Here is an 18261-nt window from a genome sequence, read left to right on the forward strand (position 1 = left end):
ATATTATCTTTGCTTCAAGATAGTTGTCTGAAGCCGTGTCTATAAGTATATATGGTCTAAGGGTGAAAGCATCTGTCTCACTCCGAAGTTTGACTCACTTCCCCTCTCACACGCGCAGTCTATTTCTTATACGTCTATGAACAGGCCTAAGGCCTAAAGAGCCGTCTACAATGGAGAGTTGTAGGCCGTAATAGTAAGAAATTGACCAATCACAGACAAAGTACAAAAGAATAATCGATTGTGATTTGTCAATTTCTTACTGTTACAGTCTAAAACTCTCCATTGTAGACGACCCTTAAGGCCTGTTCTACAATACTGTCGTAAACTGTAAGTCGTAAGAAATTGACCAATCACAGACCAATTACAGAAGAATAATCGATTGTGATTGGTCAATTTCTTACGACTTACGGCTTACGACTGTATTGTAGAACATGCTTAACCGATGTAACCGGAACTTCCGGTTAATATTTTTTTCGTCAATCGTGTCTCGTGGCGGTTTCTGTGTCTGCCATTTTCCGCCGAACATCGCAACGGTTTGGTTGCTGAGGTACGTTGAAGTTATTTTATTGCTTTTAAAAATATTCAGATAACGTGTAGTTTTCATGATATTTGTTATAGATTTAAGATGTTTCACGTATATCGATTTTGAATGAAAGTAATAAATATATGAGTTTTACATTAGTATATGTTCTCTCGAATTTGTATCATAGAGCAACGAGGTTAGGAAGCCATGTGGCTCGAGTCGAACGGAGTTTCTTTGCATTTTAGTACAAAAACTCGCATATGTTGATTTACGTTACGTTTACATAAAAAGAATACGATTCTTTGTCTAAGTATATATGCACAAAAATGATGATAAAAACACATGTCCGAAAGTTCGAGGAACGCACAAGGTCCTAGAAATAGGCGAACCCACTTGTGCGCGAATTTTATGCGCGAAAACGACACTCAACGTGTAGTCTGAATAATTGCTATTGCTAATGTTTATTTCTTTTTTTTTTCTATATAGCATAATTGATTTTTTAATTTCGAACTTTTTCAGTCCTTAAATTCCTGAGGTATCCCTACTACACACTTTTCAAGATGGGTAGGGAGGACAAGGCAACTTGGAAATCAAGTTACTTCACCAAACTTGTTGTAAGTAGTTTTTCTTTCTCATAATGTTTTCTTTGATCTTGTAAAGTTTTTATGTAAGATAAAATCTCAGATGATTTATTTAATAATTGATACATTTCTTTTAAATATCAGCAACTATTGGACGATTACCCCAAGTGCTTCATCGTAGGCGCAGACAATGTTGGCTCCAAGCAGATGCAACAAATTCGCATGTCCCTTCGTGGAAATGCAGTTGTGCTCATGGGTAAGAACACCATGATGAGAAAGGCCATCAAGGGTCACATAGAACGTAATGCCGCATTGGAAAAGCTGTTGCCTCACATCAGGGGTAATGTCGGATTCGTCTTCACGCGGGGTGACTTGATAGAAGTGAGAGACAAATTGCTGGAAAACAAAGTGCGCGCACCCGCCAGAGCGGGCGCCATCGCACCTTTGAGCGTTATCATTCCCGCACAAAACACCGGACTTGGTCCTGAAAAAACATCTTTCTTTCAAGCTTTGAGTATTCCGACCAAGATTTCCAAGGGTACTATTGAAATTATAGTAAGTACTATACTTCTTGGATTCGTGTTTCTTCAAACTTTATTATATGACTTTATTATAGTGTGTGTCTATACATATGTGTATATATAATGATGTGAAATAAAATTTCAGAACGACGTGCACATCCTCAAACCTGGTGACAAAGTAGGTGCATCCGAAGCTACTCTTTTGAACATGCTGAACATCTCTCCGTTCTCGTACGGATTAATAGTCGAACAAGTGTACGATTCCGGTACCATTTTCGCACCCGAAATTCTGGATATCAAACCTGAGGACCTTCGGGAAAAGTTTATGGCCGGAGTCGCGAACTTGGCCGCGGTTTGCTTGTCGATTGGATATCCCACAGTCGCCAGCGCTCCGCACAGCATAGCGAACGGTTTCAAAAACTTGTTGGCTATTGTTGCAGTTACCGAGGTCGAATTCGCGGAAGCCGCTACTATAAAGGAATATATTAAGGTATGATTTTACAGTGTTATTCATTATTTGTTTTCAACAAATGCAATGATGAAAGCATAACGCGTCTAAAAATCTTGGTTCGCGCATTAGAGCTAGAAATAGCTGAACCCACTAGTGCGTCAAGATTAAATGTTGAGATATCGCATTAAAATGCAGTCTGAACACAATGAAAATATATACACACATGATTGGTCGTAACTGCAATATCTAAAAAACAAATTAAATTGCTCACTTCCAGGATCCGAGCAAGTTTGCTGCCGCTGCTGCTGCTGCAGCTCCAGCGGCTGCAGCTGCTGAAGCTCCTGCTGCTGAAAAGAAGGAAGAAAAGAAAGAGGAGTCCGAATCCGAAGATGATGACATGGGCTTCGGATTGTTTGACTAAAACAATCTCAAAACATAATTTTTCAATGGAAGATCGATCCAAATTTTTTTTTTTGGATCATTTTATAAGCACTCGTTGCTGACACTTAATAAAACCTCCACTTAAAAAAATAATGTTGACATTATTTTATTTATACATCACTGGGTTTAGTTACACTTGAGAAAGACGTTAACGACATTCGATAAAAAAATATTTTGTATTTACACACGTGACAAAGTAACAAATAACATTCGAAAGATTAAATATCTTTTTTTTTTTTTATCAAATGAATCTAGTCGCTATCGCTTTCGGATAATTCTGCCTCTTTCTTGATTTTTCGTACAGTGCGTTTCACTTTCTTTGTTTTGCCTAGGCCTTGCTTCGATTTTCTGAATACTTCTATAGCGTGCAATTTTTTTTCTAACGCGCATGCCTTGCTCTTTTCTCGTTGCGGTATGTACTCTTTGGTGTATATTTGCTGAACAACAGGTTTGTCAAGAGCAGTACTCGTCTTGACAGGCAAGTTAGACATATCGATTACCGTTTCGGTATCATTCACTTTTTTGGATTCATCAATCAATGTTACGGATTTTGCTGCGGTCTCTTCCTTATCAATATCCTTATCGCTTGTCTTACGTTTTTTAGATCGTGGCTTATCGTCCGCATTTTCATCATCTACATGACCGCCGTGTAATTTGCGCAGAGCTTTCTGAACTCTCTTGCTCAGAGTCGGCTCGATGGACCGTGGCGATGTCTTCGCTTTGAAATACATGTCCAGCAACTTCTGATTCCTGTTCTCCTCCATTCTCCTAAGTACCGGTATCATCGTGTCGTCGAATTTGCCCTTCGTCCATCCGAATTTCTGTCTGGTGTAGTCGCACAGAAGCACGACGTTCGGTTTGCCCCAAGTAAAAGTATCCTTCGATTCATCGACCGTGGGAAAAAGGTACGCTTGAACAACCGCTTGACTAGGGAAATCTAAAATCACATTGTTTGCTACCACTCGTACCTATCAATCTTGTAGATACACGCGAAAATTGTCGCTTACCTCTGTTCAATTTCACATTTCGCAATTTATTGCGAAGACCCGTTTTTCCGGGAGCCGCGATTTTGCCTTTTTTAATCCACGAGGAAAAACTGTGCAATCCGTGCAACACGTTCTCTCCTTCGGCGGGAAACGCGGCCAGTATTTCCAGCGCGGTAACCGGTCCGATGCCGGGCACCCCGATGGTGTAATCACTGCCGATCAAAAGGGCCAGTTGTATCAATTGATTGCGAGTGAGTTCTGCAAAATACATAAACGTTGCGTTGTCGAATACACGTATAAAATTTAATGTTTTTTCTCAGTAAAATGATCGCACAATTTGTATTTTCGACACTTACTGAAATGATGTTGTATATCACAGGCGCGAAATTGCATCACTCTCTTGTTGTTGTTAAAAAAATTTTTGTACACGCACTCGCCTCCGAATAACCAGATATCGGAGTCGTCCGTAATCGTGCCGTCCGTTAACTTAATTTGCTCCAAGTACGCGCACTGTGCTTCCGCTTCCATAGGCGCTACCACGTACGGTATACCGAACAAACGCAATAGCTCCTGTAAACAGAGAAAAAAAAAACGTAATATAAGAACACGACGCGGCGTGTGAGAGAGTCGTTTTATATATGCGAAATACCTGGGCCTCGTTTCTAATTTGATCGGAAATGTTAGTAGCTTGTCTTTCAAATTTGCCAAGACTTCTAGCGAGTTCTTCCTGTTCGTCTTCCAATTGTTCCTGAGAAATATATATACACGTTAGTATGCAAGTATTAAAATAAGCAACAATCTATCTGGTATTGTGTAATTATAAGAATAATATTAGAAGCACCTTCAATTCTATCAAATCTTCTTCATTGGTAGGCAATACTGGCGATTTCTCTCGCGTACGCTCGTTAACGGGACTGACTTGAGGAAGAAAATCTATATCATTCTGCTCTATTGTTTCGTTCGAGCTTTGAGAATCGTGTACTTTATTCCCATCGGTCGATGTATTATTCTCCGTTGGCTGAATGTTTTCCCGAGTTTCAGTTTTCGTTTCCTCTTCAATCGATTCTTCCGGTATGGTGTACAGTACGTTGCTCTTGACAATATCATTATTTTCAGAAATTACTTGTGCCTGATGATGCACATTTGTGCCGATGATCACTTGTGCTTGATGATGATCAACGTTTGTGCTGACGGACGACTGCGTTTGTTCTACGCGATTCGCTGGCCCGACTTCGTTTTTATCCGCTTTCTCGAACACATCGGCAAACATATCGTCTTCTATTTTCTCGTCAGTTTTGAAAGTTATTTCGATATTTTTTCTCGCGATATTTCTCGACATGTTCACGATGGGTAACGGCACATCTTGGATCTCTATGAAATCGTCGGAGTCAGAGTCCGACGTATCTATCCGCGTTACGTCATTGGATTTTGTAACAGGAGACTGTTTTTCGAGTATTATTCCACTATCCGAGCTTACGCTGGTAGACGCCACAGTGACACATGACTCACGATCTTTCCGCGTCGGATCACTTTCGACAAAATTACTCGATTCCGGACTAGACGGAATTAATTCGACATTTGTGTCAGCTACGTGTGCTTCTTGCGCGATCCGCACGGATTTTGGAGTTTTCTCACAATTCAATTTCGGTTTCTCATCAGTCGAGTTAACACTTTCTGTCAAATTTTCGAAGCGATCGTTTTTCTCGGGCTTTTTTGCACTTTTGCTCGCGGTATTGCAGTTTTCGTTCTTGTTGTGTTTAATAAGATCTACGATCTGCCTCTGAGACAAACCGCTGTACTCCAACATGTACGTTAACGCGGGATTCGTTTTGCTTTTGCCCAAGTACTTCTTCGCTAACAGCGCTAACGATTCGTTCGCATCGTTTTCAGATTCCAAATCGCTCTCGAACGTATATTCGTTCAAGTTATCCGAGATGGACGAAGAAGCATTGCGAATCGACACATAAGCGTCGTCATCGGATTCGTCATTTAAACTGTACGCATTCATGTCCTCGACAATCGGTGGGGATTTACTTGGACCAGCGACAGGTTCGATTTCTTTATTTGCGTTCTGCGTGACTTCAGCATCTCGTAAGACTACGTCATCTTGTAAGATTTCATCTGTATCGTTCTGTGCAATTTCATCTTTATCCGTCTGTGAAATTTCATCTTCATCCGTTTCTGATTTGTTATCAGCCGAACTTTTTGCTAGTGCATTTTTATCTGGAAAACAGTATTATCATATGTTGATGTATACGTTGCAAAATAAAATTACCATTTCAATGCTTTTGTACATATACACACACACACTCACGTACCACTGATGTAAATCAATCTAGTAGTACTATCCGCGGCTATCCGAAAAGCCGTGTCTCTTCCCTTTGTATTAACGCCTTGTTCGATCAGCAGCTTCTCTAATTCCTCCAAGGTCAGTGTTTTTCCGCCCATTTCCTTTTCAGCGGATTCCAAAGACTCTTGTACGTATCTGCGCTTGAGCAAACGTTTGAGTTGGAAGCCTGAGAAATCTTGCGATTCCTGCAACCAAGTTACATTATGGTTACATTATATTTCTTCTATGAAAAAAATTTGTGTAAAAACACAATCTGTGATACATCATATGCTCTGTTCTAATATACGTTTCTGTGTAATATTACACACACACACACACGTACTTGGGGCATTTCGTGCAAACGGCCCCAGGAATTTTGTTTTCTCGTTTCCTTGAGATCGGTGAGTATGTCATAACGCACGTCCGCAGGTAACGCTTTAAACTCGTTGCTGGTGACGTCAACAGAGTGAATATTTCCCATCCACTTTGATTGCTTCCGCGGACTCAGCTCGACAGACGCGTCAGAATCGCACTCGTCGTCGCTAATGTAAGTCTGCGCATTGCTGGCGCTCGACATATCAGGCAGAACAAACATATCTTCGTCGGCGCGTTTAGTTTGCAAGTTTATCATTATTTTCGTCGCCCCGCCGTTCTGATCCGTCCCGGGATCCTTGTTAAGAACGGTTTTCACGACGCTGTGCTTTATCAAGTTGTTTATCAAGTCGGTCTTCATCTTCTGCGCCTTACTCGAGGCAATAGATTTCTGCTTCCTGCGCAAGGCCTGCAAAACACAAAAGAATGAGGAGGCTCTTTTCTCACTACCTGGTTCCCACGGCGCGCTAATTATCTACGAACAATATTATAATCAAGATAGAGAGAAGAACAGTTTCGCTTGTGCATAAATGCACATGCGTTTAAAATCTCCGATGCAACACGCCGTGTCTCTTTTGTGTTAAATGCAGAAAAAAAAGATTTTAGAGATTAATATTAACCATTTGCTATGGGAAGGGGGAAATACAATCCGCAGTATATACGTACGATTGTGTTTTTCTTGAGCACAGGCACACCTCCGTCAAAAACAAAAACAGGCTTGATCCTGTAATACAGAAGCTTGCATATTCTAACGAACAGTCCGAGCAAGTGGGCGTTGGGTCTGGGGGCACCGTGACGATCCTGGTATCCTTGCAACACCTGATACATCCATATCGATATATCTGCAATTTTATATTGTTACACATAATATTCCTGATTCAATCAATTCTAGAGACTCAAAAACTGATGTCTTCGAGTGTTCGTTTAAAATTAGACGAGCAACAGATTCTTTTTACACTGTTTGTTATTTTTAAAATTAACACAAATACACATCTTCTGTGAGACTCGTAACGGAAACTGTCCGAAAAAAAAAAATTGATACTCGCCAATCGCCAAAACTTTGCCTTCCAGTGTCTCCAGAGGCACCGGCTTGCCGGACGCATCGATCAGTCTCCACAAACCGTACACTCCCATTATTTACCAAGAACTTGATCCCGCGAGAAAAAACGAACAAGCAATCATGTGGAAAAACTACAACGCTTCTCATGCGCAAGATTCGTTCGCAATAATTGTTTCCGTGATTAATATATCTTGCTCATCTTCAATAAGTAACCTAAAAAATGCACATTTACATGAGAAATTGCGCGATGTATCATAATTGACGTCGTGTGATATTGTTACATCAAGTGTGCGAGTGTGTCAACAATATAAAGTGCGTACATGATACGCGAGGATGTTACATTTGCGTTTACCATTGGACCAACGCTCGGACTGCGTCTCATCGCGCGGTCAACAGAGAGACGAAGCGTCAACCTCGGGCGCAGCTGCGCATATGCGACCAGCATCGTGCGCTGGCTTGGCGAAACGTGCGTATGTAATCCTTGACTCTTGTTACATCCGCCGATTGCGCGAACTCGCGCATACATCGCATCACGGAAATGCAATTGTGCCTGCGATTTTTGATAACATAATACAATAATTCGCGCGACGTCTCGCGTCTTTCTCCGAGGCAACTCTCTCGTGGGTTAATTATTCTCTCGATATCTGAGGAAATTAATTTAATTTAATTTTTTTTTCATATTAGACGAATTCAAGGCACGTTGCAAGACCATTTGATCGATTCAGTCAACGATCGGAAAAGAGATCGTTACAACGGCGAGAAAACGCGCTGTTTAACGCGTGACGTTTCGGGCATCACACACGTACTACTACGAGATCTTTAAATACAGAGAGTCTGGCCAATTATAACGTGTCGCCCCCCGTTCCGCATATCTTATTTATTTTTCTTTCATGAGGGAGAGCAGCCGCTGATAATTAGGATCGCGCAACAATTATAAATGGCAGATCGTATCGGGATCACGCTCGCGGAACAATTTCGCGCCGGTATCTTCGCGCCTTCGTAAAAAGAACGAGCGTGGGAATCGCGCGCGCGAGCCGCGAGCATGTTAAAAAAAAAAAAAAAAAAAACTCGACGCGCTCGTACGCGAAACACGAGTTTACGTTACACGCTTGTCAAACGTTGGGAGTCGCGTCGCAGAAGAAATCGTCCCGTTTTTACACGCAACGTAATATTAAGAAGAGAGTCCGTGTAGAAAAAATTTTCTAATTCACGACAATGATAATAAAACAGAAGAAATAAAAAAACAGGCAAACTGCGCGCAAAGTAAAACATTTGCGCGCAAAAGAAACGTTTATGTCACCGACTGTTGTGACAGTGTCAACTGTCACTAAAAAAAAAAAAAAAACTAAAACTCGATATAAAATGAGTATCGATCGAGTTATAAATGTTGCGCTTCCTAATTATCTCGACTCTCGCCCCGCGACTTGTGGATCGAGATGTATCGCGCCAACTTCGGATGGTTGGCAAATTGATCAAATCCGCATTACCGTGTGCGTCTCGGAAGAAAAGAAATTTACATAGAGTGTGTTTTCGAAATATTATATGTATCTCGAGCAAAATCGTGTTTTGCCCTGGCAAAATGCCGCGCGCAGCGATTATTTCTCTTTTTCTCTCTCTCTTTCTCCTCTCTCTCTCTCTCTCTCTCTCTCTCTCTTTTTCCCTTCGTCCTCGCACGCACATGTGCACGTCGTTATTACGCAGCATCGGCTGCACCTCTCGCGGATCACACGCCGGGAGGCGGCCCCTGTATATGTATATATAGGTAAATATATATTGTATATATATATATATATATATAAATGTGTGTGTGTGTGTGCAGCGCGCGTATATTATACGTACACGTGAATACACATAGACACGTGCATTCATAGACGCGGCACATATATCGTATCGTCATCATCGCAGAAGTGGAGTGAGGTAGAGGCCACCCACTCTTTCCCACAGCAGGTTTTTCCCACGCCCCCCAGGGTAACCCCAACATCCTTTTGCGGCAGCAATTCTACGGCTCGGAGCGGGAGCGACGACGACGGGGGGGTGATCTCGGGAAGAGTGGAGGGAAACGGAGAAGCGACGAGGGCGCGAGCGGCGCGCGCGCGCGTTAGACGAGGGAGGGGGGGGAGGTGGCAGGGAAGTAGAGGCGCTCGGGTCGACCGGGCTATTGTACAACAGTAAAACAATAGAATTCGCAGCGCGGCCCAGTGACGTATCTTGTGCGCACGGGCGCCGGTGTTGTCGCGAAAACTATCGCGGACCGATCAAAAGGAGAAAGACCGCCAGATCGAACGAGAGAGGAAGACAGAGAGAGAGAGAGAGGAGAGTGCTCGATCTACTTTTCAAATGCGATAACGCAGTCTCGAAGGTATGAACGTCGTCGACAGACAGCTGGGGGGGCCCCCCGCCCCGTCAACGCTCAATGGTGATTAATCGAGTTAGTTCTGTATATATCGCAGAAACGGGAGTACGATCTAGAAAACACGAAATCGCTCCGTACATCAAATCCGAGATTGATGAATTCTCGAACGATCCTCTTAAATCACGACCCTTTTTCTCTATTTTGCGCTCACGACTTTGCGACACGCTCGAAACGCGCCAGTTTTCGAAAGCGCGTGTCAGTCCGTGTGTAAGAGAGATTCGTGTCGGATTTATAGTTTCGGGACGACGGTCGGTTTTTACAGATCGGATCTCTCTCGTCGCAATCAAACCCGGAAGACCGCGGAGCGACCGATTTTAAGAGCGACGTTTGCGCGCGATTTTCATTTACATCGGCGTGAAACACACGTCGCATCGTGTACACAACACGGGGGGAAAGAAAATGCGGTTCTCTCGCCGCGGCGTACACGTCTTGAATATCTCGGAAGAACGCGGACCTATAAGCTCGCATCCCCCCTTTTCCTCCTCGTTCACCCCGCGTCAGTAATAACTACTTTACGTCGTCGCTCCGGACCGCAACGAAGTTAGTTACTCGTCGACCGCGCGTTCAGAATGATCGCTCCCCGCGCGTTAGAATTTATTTGTCGTTCACCGTGTAACGTTTTAAAAACTGCATCGAGAGGTTTCACACACGAGTCGAGTCGCTAAATAGGGGGGACTTACCCGGATGATGATTCACGTTCGAGTTTATATATCGCGCGCGTAATAAGCGGAGAAATCGTAAAAGAACAAACGAAAACACGACAAGAGAAAGACAGAGAGAGAGAGAGAGAGAGTCGTGCGAGCTTCCGCGTGAAGTTGTCCGCGCTATTCGAATCCAATCGAATTCGAAGTTGCGCGCGCGCAATCGCCGCGTCGCGCAATCGCACGTTTCGCTCGCACGTTTTCTGGTAGGTTGGCAGGACTGTTCGGAAAATTCGGAAAGTGAACAGGTGTTTTTTGAATGGATTAGGGAGACTAGGCGACGGAGGACGCGGAAGGATTCACGGACGGTGAACGATCGCCGGGACTTGGCCGCCGCTCCGGATGATCGATATCTCGGAGGAGATGCACGCGGGCACGCGGTTACTGGCAGCGCCCGGGCGAAAATGAGGAGGTGAGTACCACTACCGTGAGTGCACGTCCGTTCGGTTCGCGGCGTGCGCCCGTAACCTCTCGCTCATCCCGAAAAGGTAAATAAACAAATGCCTCGGCTTTTCTCGCACGCCGCTTCGATCGCGTTTCCTCACGCCGCGGAATCGATTATTTTATAACCCTTCAAACCGCGACAGGGAGAAAAAGTGCGAGCAAATGCGAGAGAGAGAGAGAGAGAGAGAAGAGGAGAGACAGTGTGTGTGTGTGTATATACACGTATCTTGCGAAAATATCTTGTGGATTTTTTTTGTTATAACTTGTGATTTTTTCTCACGGTGTTTGAATTTTGCTTGACCACAGCTCTTTCTACCGACTCTTGTTTTTTCTTTTTTTCCTTGCAATCCAGACCTTTTCTGCACACAATAATCTATGTTATGTTAGAATTGCAACAACACATAGATTGTGTTACTCTTTTATGAGATTTATATAAATACGTCTTATTAGATATGTACACTTTTAGTGTTGATTTTATAAAGTTTTGCAAAAACTGTAAGGATGACATATTTGCGTCATACATGTTATGTTTTCTATCACTCATATAATGCCACATGTGAGTCACTTTATTAAACATGTTTCTTGCTGAATAATGCATTTGCATTAGTATATTTCTGGAGTGTTTAATTATATTCAACTCAATCATAGACTTGGGTAATTAAACTTGTGTATTATACTAAATTATGAGACTGTGTGTGTGTGTGTATATAGAATTACATAAAGTGAGATATCTCTTGACGCATGTAAAAACACTTTCCTGTTGGTTTCCTGCACACTAGCATCGTTGTTGTGGCTGTTTAATTTTTCTTGCTGAAACACTGATATTGATTGCTACGTTTTTTATATTGTCTTCTTAACATCATGTATGTAAATTGGAGCTTACCATACCACAATAGAGAGGATATTAATGAAGAATAACAAGTGACAGATTTTAGCCATTAATTTGATAAACAACAAATTTAACACGTGTACGTTTTGTTTTTTTAAAGATTTAATCTTTTATCGACGCGCAAAGCAACAAATTTTTTTCTGCTCAGAAAAATAAATCAATTATTGAATTGAGTGCTTTTAAGTAAAACTTTGAAAGAAGAAGCTTTTGAGGAAGAAGCAGCAGTATGTAAAACAAGATTAGAACATTTTGCATTGTATATATATATTGGTAAGTAATAAAATTATAAAATTTGTATATAAACGTATGTGTGTTCATACGATCGACTTCTTGTAATTAATGTATAACTGTTTTTTTGTTAATTAATGTATATAATAATGCGCTTGTTTAGTCTAAAATGAATGCTCTCTTTTTCTCTCTCTCTCTCTCCTGTCTCTCTTTCTGTTAATCAGTATGTGTTTTTCCCACTACATAAATACAAAATTTACCTGTATGTTGCATGGCCACAATAAATAAGAGCGCTTTAATTCATGCAGGAAAAATGAGCCCAGCTTGGTTCTCACGGTATGCGTGTATATATATGTATGTGTGTGTACATGCGCGCTGTTTCCTCTTTCCTGTGTTAAGACCGGCAATTCTTAGGTAGCTCATACGAAGAAAGATATCTCGAGTTAATTACGTTCCGTTCTCTCTGTAAAAAAAGCAAAAATCGTTCTCACGCTAAAGTTTTAAATAGGCGGACATTTGTATGCATTTTGATACGGTTAATCGCGCGAATAACTAACTACTGAATAATTAATTAATAATATACGCGAAGAAATTATCACATTGAAAACCGCTACACACACAGAAATAGAGAGATGTATAATTGGCATTTTTATAATTATTGCGTATATCTACATTAGACTCTTGGACCCGGTACACGACGGGTATATGAAAAGAAACAACGGATGTTATTAATCATATGTATATATCTGACTATATCTTTGAATTATTAATGTTTCAACTCTACTACTGTGTTGACCAAGTTACATTTATTACACGATGTCGATCGCTCAATGTTTTAATATAATCTCTCCTGTATTTTTCTTCGCTTTCTCAGCACGCTACACAGTGTTGCACGTTTTTCTTACGAGATCGTCTAACAATCTCGCTTGTAATAATTTTGTTAGAAGTAATAATTCACGCACATCTGTTAAGTATTTTTACATTTACCGTAGGTAAAAACAACAAAAGTGGGAAGACACTTTAACGCAGTCGGAAGATGAAGATATAAAAAAGGCCAACGGCTGCAGTTTTGTTATCCCGTCCGCGAGAGCCGATTTTTAAATATGCCACATCAGTTTGGATTGCCCACAATGGCACACGGAATGCAATCTCCGCCCTCGCCGACCTCGGTCATGTCCGTCTATCCTCGATTCGGCTCTGGCATCTACAGGCCTGATCATCAAGATCAGCGACTGACTCGCGAAGCGATGGAACGTTACTTGCGCGATCGTAGCGACATGGTAATCGTAATACTGCACGCCAAAGTTGCTCAGAAATCATACGGTAACGAGAAACGTTTCTTCTGTCCACCCCCGTGTATTTATCTCTTCGGCGACGGTTGGAGGATGCGCCAGGAACAGATGCTGCGCGAGGGCGAGAGCGAGCAGAGCGCCCAGTTGTGCGCTTTCATCGGGATCGGCAACTCGGAGCAGGATATGCAGCAATTGGATCTGAACAACGGCAAACAATACTGCGCGGCCAAGACACTCTACATCTCCGACTCGGACAAACGCAAGCACTTCATGCTTTCCGTCAAGATGTTTTACGGCAGCGGCCACGACATCGGCGTGTTTCACAGCAAGCGAATCAAGGTGATTTCGAAACCGTCCAAAAAGAAACAGTCACTGAAGAATGCGGATCTGTGTATCGCTAGTGGCACGAAAGTGGCGCTCTTTAATCGATTGCGGTCACAGACGGTTAGTACGCGCTACCTTCACGTCGAGAACGGCAATTTCCATGCGAGTTCGACACAGTGGGGCGCGTTCACCATTCATCTTCTTGATGACAACGAAAGCGAATCCGAGGAGTTTCAAGTGCGCGACGGTTACGTGCACTACGGCAGTACCGTCAAACTTGTGTGTTCTGTCACGGGAATGGCGCTACCGCGACTGGTAATCCGCAAGGTGGACAAACAAATGGCCAGTCTCGAAGCCGACGATCCCGTTTCGCAATTACACAAGTGCGCCTTTTACATGAAGGACACGGACAAAATGTATTTGTGCCTGTCGCAAGAACGCATAATACAATTTCAGGCTACGCCCTGTCCGAAGGAAGCGAACAAAGAAATGATCAACGATGGCGCTTGCTGGACGATCATCAGCACCGATAAAGCGGAGTACCAGTTTTTCGAAGGCATGGGCCCGGTACGATCGCCGGTGACGCCGGTGCCGTTGGTTCACAGCTTGCATCTTAACGGCGGTGGTGATGTGGCGATGCTCGAACTAACGGGCGACAATTTCACACCGAATCTACAGGTCTGGTTCGGCGACGTGGAAGCCGAGACCATGTACAGATGCCAGGAGAGCATGCTCTGCGTCGTGCCCGACATCTCGCTGTTTCGCGGCGAGTGGCTGTGGGTACGTCAGCCAACGCAGGTGCCGGTCTCTTTGGTGCGCAACGACGGCATCATCTACGCAACCGGTCTGACTTTCACATATACTCCCGAACCTGGACCACGTCCGCATTGCCCGCCTGCCGAGGAAATTATGCGAGCGCCTCGTGCCATGCACAATCAAGCCAGTATACCGCCCGCCGCGATGCCCGCCGACGTGCCCTGGAACACTCACGGACAGCCGCCGCAGTCGGGTCTCTGATGTCTTCTAGATAAACGTCACAACGCGAACCAAAGTCTATGTAATAGTGATACGAACGGTGTTACGCCACCCGTAGTGTCTCAAGATGACAATGACGACGACGGTGACGAAAGAAGTGAGAGCGACGACAACAACGACGACGATGACGACGACGACGACGACGACGACGACGACGACGACGATGATTGCTCGTTTCTGGAGAAAGACTTGTTGCTCGAAGTTGAGGGCAACGCGGCGCGGAACTTAGACAATACGAGAACGTAGCATTTCGCTCAATGCGCTCGCGGCGCACGACGTGGCGCGTCGAAACTTGCGCGCTAAAAGAAATCCTAAGCTACAACACGTATAAATTGTTGATAAAAAAAAAAAAAAAAGATTTACAGAGATAATAATTTATATAGCAATTTTAGATTTAACAGTCCAAGCGAGTGTGAATAGATCGAGTCAAGTGTACGGAGTTTGACGATAGAGAATTTTCGAGAAAAACGAACAAGATTAACGCAGAAAAAAAAGGCCAATAAGAGGCCTCACGCGCTGATGACGCGTACAACATTTTGATTCGAAATCGGAGTCTTCTCGATGTAATAAATTCGTCGTCGAGTCACGGACAATGTTTGTATTCCTTTTTCTTAATCAAATCGATACACACACTGAGCGACAGTAATCCCCAGAGTGTGTGTCCCTAGTTGAAAAATAAATAAATTTACTGCTGGTGCGTTAAAGCGCTCTTTTCTTGGAAGTTTATTGTCTCATCAGAGTTTAAGAGGAATCAAAGAAACTATCAAATGAATATAATAGTATTAAGAACGAGGATAATACATAGTCTTAGTCTATATACATTTGCATATCGGTCACCGAACGATGGTTGTGCTTTTAAAACATTATACATTTGTTACAAGAAGAACTGCTGCTATGTTCAGAACTCAGTATAGCGCGTCTCGAACTAGTCGCCACGTTGCCACTTGATTGCAACGGTGCAAAAGCTTCAATTCGTTGAAGTTAGTATAAAAGTCCTTTTTTTTTTTATTCGAACCATGAAAAGAGATTCTCGTACGAAGAAAAAGAGGGAGAAAAAGAAAGAATGAATTTACGAGTTTACTAAACTCGAGAACTATACTGAAGTTCGAATATCGCTTCACGTGTGAATGGTCCATCGTGTATGTACAAAGTAGCGTAGGAATACGGAGTTACACGCAATGTATTTTTTGAAACCGCGCACGACTGTGCTCGACATTTGGTACATTTGTAAATTCGTACGCGCGCGGTGTCAATACATAGACTCTTTCATTATTTATTAGGAGAGCATGGTATAAAACAAAATGGCATATATCTTCAGTGAGTGTGAATGAGTGTCGTGAGTAATTGGTGCTGATCGTGAAGATGGCCACAGAGGTTTGTTGTCAAAAGTCAGTCAGAGTTCGTCTGTGTATGTATTTTTTTTTTTTTTTTTTTTTTTTTTTTTGTCTCTTCCTGTTCTCTGAAAGGAGAGAAAAAGAGAGAGAGAAAGATCGTCGCGTGAGATCCGGTTCAGAGAAAACGGCATAAGTTATAAGTTTCTCTCTTCTGATTAATTACGTATATAATTTGTTTTAACCTTGATAAAAGAGATATATTGTTTTATATATGTCTAGTATCTCTCTTTCAACGTATGTACGTATACAGCACTTTTTGTGATTGCAATATTACGTGGACCTCGATGTAATAAGTACACCTTAGAATAATTTCTCGCGCGTGCGTGCGCGAGATTAACTTGCTCGGTTAATTCTCGCCACAGAAATATTTCTCACCTTGTAAAAATTAAAAAAAACGGTAGAACGTGAATTTATATATTATTATTATCATTATTACATGACGTTATACACATGTATATATGTGTTTCTTCTTTTTTTTGTAGTTTCGTCGAAACACAACACGCCGCAAATGTCCACAAACAATGTGAGCCGGGACAGATATTTTTATTAAATCGTATGACATGAAGAAAAATATATGTTTTACGTGCTGATGAACAGAATTAGATTATCTTTTTCACAGATCACACGCATCGAGAACTTTCTTGTATCATATTTTCTTGAAGTAATTTTATTACTTTTCTGATTTGGACAGAATTGAAAATTTTAACATTTTATATGCATTATTGTGGTATTGTTGCTCGATCATTACCTAACGAAGACATCGTATAAATATGATTTTTTTTAATTTCCTCATACGATTAAGAGAATAAACCTTGAAAAACGAAAGTTTATATACTCCAAGATCTTTACGTCGTCCGATCGGATCTCGATCGATTTCTCCCTAATCCTTCCCGCAAACCTGATGAGAAAATTGTGCCACAGAACATATCAACCACTCACGAACCTTATCCTCAAAATCACGAATGTTCTCGAAAACATTCGGAAAATATTTATGTATTTTATGTGTAAAAAAAAAAAAAAGGATAATAATCTTTTCATTTTTAAGATGTACACTCACGTCTCAGAAAGATTTTAATAAAAGGATATTTAATAGAAAGTTGCGATTTTTCGCAACGTGCTTTTTTTTTTTTACCGGTGTTAGCGCGTGTTTTCGACCCTTCTTCTTTTTTTTGTTTTTTTTTTTTTTTTTGCAGAAGAGATAATCGAAATATATCGTCATCTCCGAGAGGAAGTGCGATAGCATCACCTTGGGAATGTCTTCTCGAAGAGATCCGCGTTGGAAAAGGGGGAACGCTTGGTATACATTCTATGGGAATTTACCCACGCGATTAAAACGCTTGTACTTTGCGTGTAGAGAGAGGGAGAAAAAAAAACAATCGTCTTTATTCACAATTATAAAAACTAATAGTAATTAACAGTGAATTCTTACTCAAGACGTTTTTTTTATTTCAAAATCGCATATTGCATAGATACAAGCTAGACAAATTCTGATAATCGTCTTTTTCTTACGTTGCACGTCAATTGCCATTCGAGCGTCCTTGTGTATAAATTTTTCGTAAAAAGTTTGATTAAACAACTGTTTTTTTTTTGTTCGATCTGTAAATAAATCGTCTATATCGTTGGACGAATGGTCCGGACTGTTCGTTGTCGACGGTAGACGTTCGCGGTGTTATTTATTACACAGACGCGTTATTCTTCAAATAAACAATTTATGCATAGCCCTTATTATATATGCCCGTGTTAAATTAGCGCGCTGAAAAATAGCGTCGCGCGTACTGTAATTGTCTCGAGAGACAATAGCGTCGGTTCTATAAGATTTTTTTCTTTAATCGACCAATGATTATTTATAATATATATTGAGAAGGATAATATATTTTATACAAAGCTCTCTCTTATATACGCTATATGTGAGAATTTCTTAACCATAAGGAAATCCATGTACAAATCGTACGGCTAACTTGTGTACATATAAGTGGTTTCTTTTTCTTCCTTTTATATCGGAGAAAAATGTGTTACGTATCATAAATTAACAGATAAAACGAAGTGTACGATCTATATTTTATACGTTATAAATTATAATTGTTATTAGTAGCATTAAAATGATATATATATATATATACTAAAAAAGGTATTTGCCATAAAAAGCGTGTATGATATAACATGAACAGTGATAAATATCTAATATATATTTAAAATTAAAACTTGAATAATTTTTTTTTTACTGCGATTAGATGAAAAATCTATCGAATCGCGTATATATTGCAATGATATCGTGAT

The 18261-nt window shown here is 41.5% G+C and overlaps 3 protein-coding genes across 7 annotated transcripts in view; 2 read left to right on the forward strand and 1 right to left on the reverse strand.

Moving 5' to 3' along the window:
• Positions 1-459: 459 nt before the first annotated feature.
• Positions 460-2610, forward strand: LOC109856146 (60S acidic ribosomal protein P0). The gene is made up of 5 exons (XM_020431103.1): positions 460-547; positions 1043-1137; positions 1249-1659; positions 1771-2115; positions 2354-2610. Exons 2-5 carry the CDS (start codon positions 1084-1086, stop codon positions 2495-2497), a joined length of 954 nt encoding a protein of 317 aa, XP_020286692.1. The 5' UTR covers positions 460-547; positions 1043-1083; the 3' UTR covers positions 2498-2610.
• A 95-nt stretch (positions 2611-2705) lies between these two features.
• On the reverse strand, positions 2706-8007 carry LOC109856145 (DNA repair protein complementing XP-G cells). Of its 3 annotated transcripts, none has more exons than XM_020431102.1 (10): positions 7617-8007; positions 7251-7477; positions 6871-7046; positions 6176-6613; positions 5822-6038; positions 4345-5726; positions 4153-4251; positions 3860-4073; positions 3525-3761; positions 2706-3454 (listed from the first exon to the last, which is right to left on the reverse strand). In XM_020431102.1, exons 2-10 carry the CDS (start codon positions 7336-7338, stop codon positions 2769-2771), a joined length of 3537 nt encoding a protein of 1178 aa, XP_020286691.1. In that variant the 5' UTR covers positions 7339-7477; positions 7617-8007; the 3' UTR covers positions 2706-2768. The 3 variants fall into 3 exon arrangements, with proteins under 3 accessions (XP_020286691.1, XP_020286690.1, XP_020286689.1); XM_020431101.1 differs by having other exon boundaries at positions 7605-8007; XM_020431100.1 differs by having other exon boundaries at positions 7585-8007.
• Positions 8008-9455: 1448 nt separating this feature from the next.
• LOC109856160 (suppressor of hairless protein) overlaps positions 9456-18261 on the forward strand; it is a 31215-nt gene continuing 22409 nt past the window's right edge. Inside the window, exons 1-3 of one of the 3 annotated variants that reach the window (XM_020431133.1) lie at positions 9456-9623; positions 10647-10790; positions 12932-18083. In XM_020431133.1, the coding sequence (XP_020286722.1) occupies positions 13043-14572 (1530 nt within the window). In that variant the 5' untranslated portion in view covers positions 9456-9623; positions 10647-10790; positions 12932-13042 and the 3' untranslated portion in view covers positions 14573-18083. The other 2 variants (XM_020431134.1, XR_002250356.1) reach the window with 2 other exon arrangements.

This window comes from Pseudomyrmex gracilis, unplaced genomic scaffold, assembly GCF_002006095.1.
Source record: "Pseudomyrmex gracilis isolate BER0280 unplaced genomic scaffold, ASM200609v1 scaffold_109, whole genome shotgun sequence".
In the NCBI taxonomy this organism is placed as follows: domain Eukaryota; kingdom Metazoa; phylum Arthropoda; class Insecta; order Hymenoptera; family Formicidae; genus Pseudomyrmex; species Pseudomyrmex gracilis.

Coding starts and splice junctions, on each gene's coding strand:
- LOC109856146 (XM_020431103.1), top strand. CDS start 1,084: ATGGGTAGGGAGGACAAGGCAACTTGGAAATCAAGTTACTTCACCAAA. Junction 1,138..1,248: donor GTTACTTCACCAAACTTGTT/GTAAGTAGTTTT, acceptor TTTAAATATCAG/CAACTATTGGACGATTACCC. Junction 1,660..1,770: donor AGGGTACTATTGAAATTATA/GTAAGTACTATA, acceptor ATAAAATTTCAG/AACGACGTGCACATCCTCAA.
- LOC109856145 (XM_020431102.1), bottom strand. CDS start 7,338: ATGGGAGTGTACGGTTTGTGGAGACTGATCGATGCGTCCGGCAAGCCG. Junction 7,047..7,250: donor AGGCAAAGTTTTGGCGATTG/GCGAGTATCAAT, acceptor ATAAAATTGCAG/ATATATCGATATGGATGTAT. Junction 3,455..3,524: donor AAATGTGAAATTGAACAGAG/GTAAGCGACAAT, acceptor ATGTGATTTTAG/ATTTCCCTAGTCAAGCGGTT.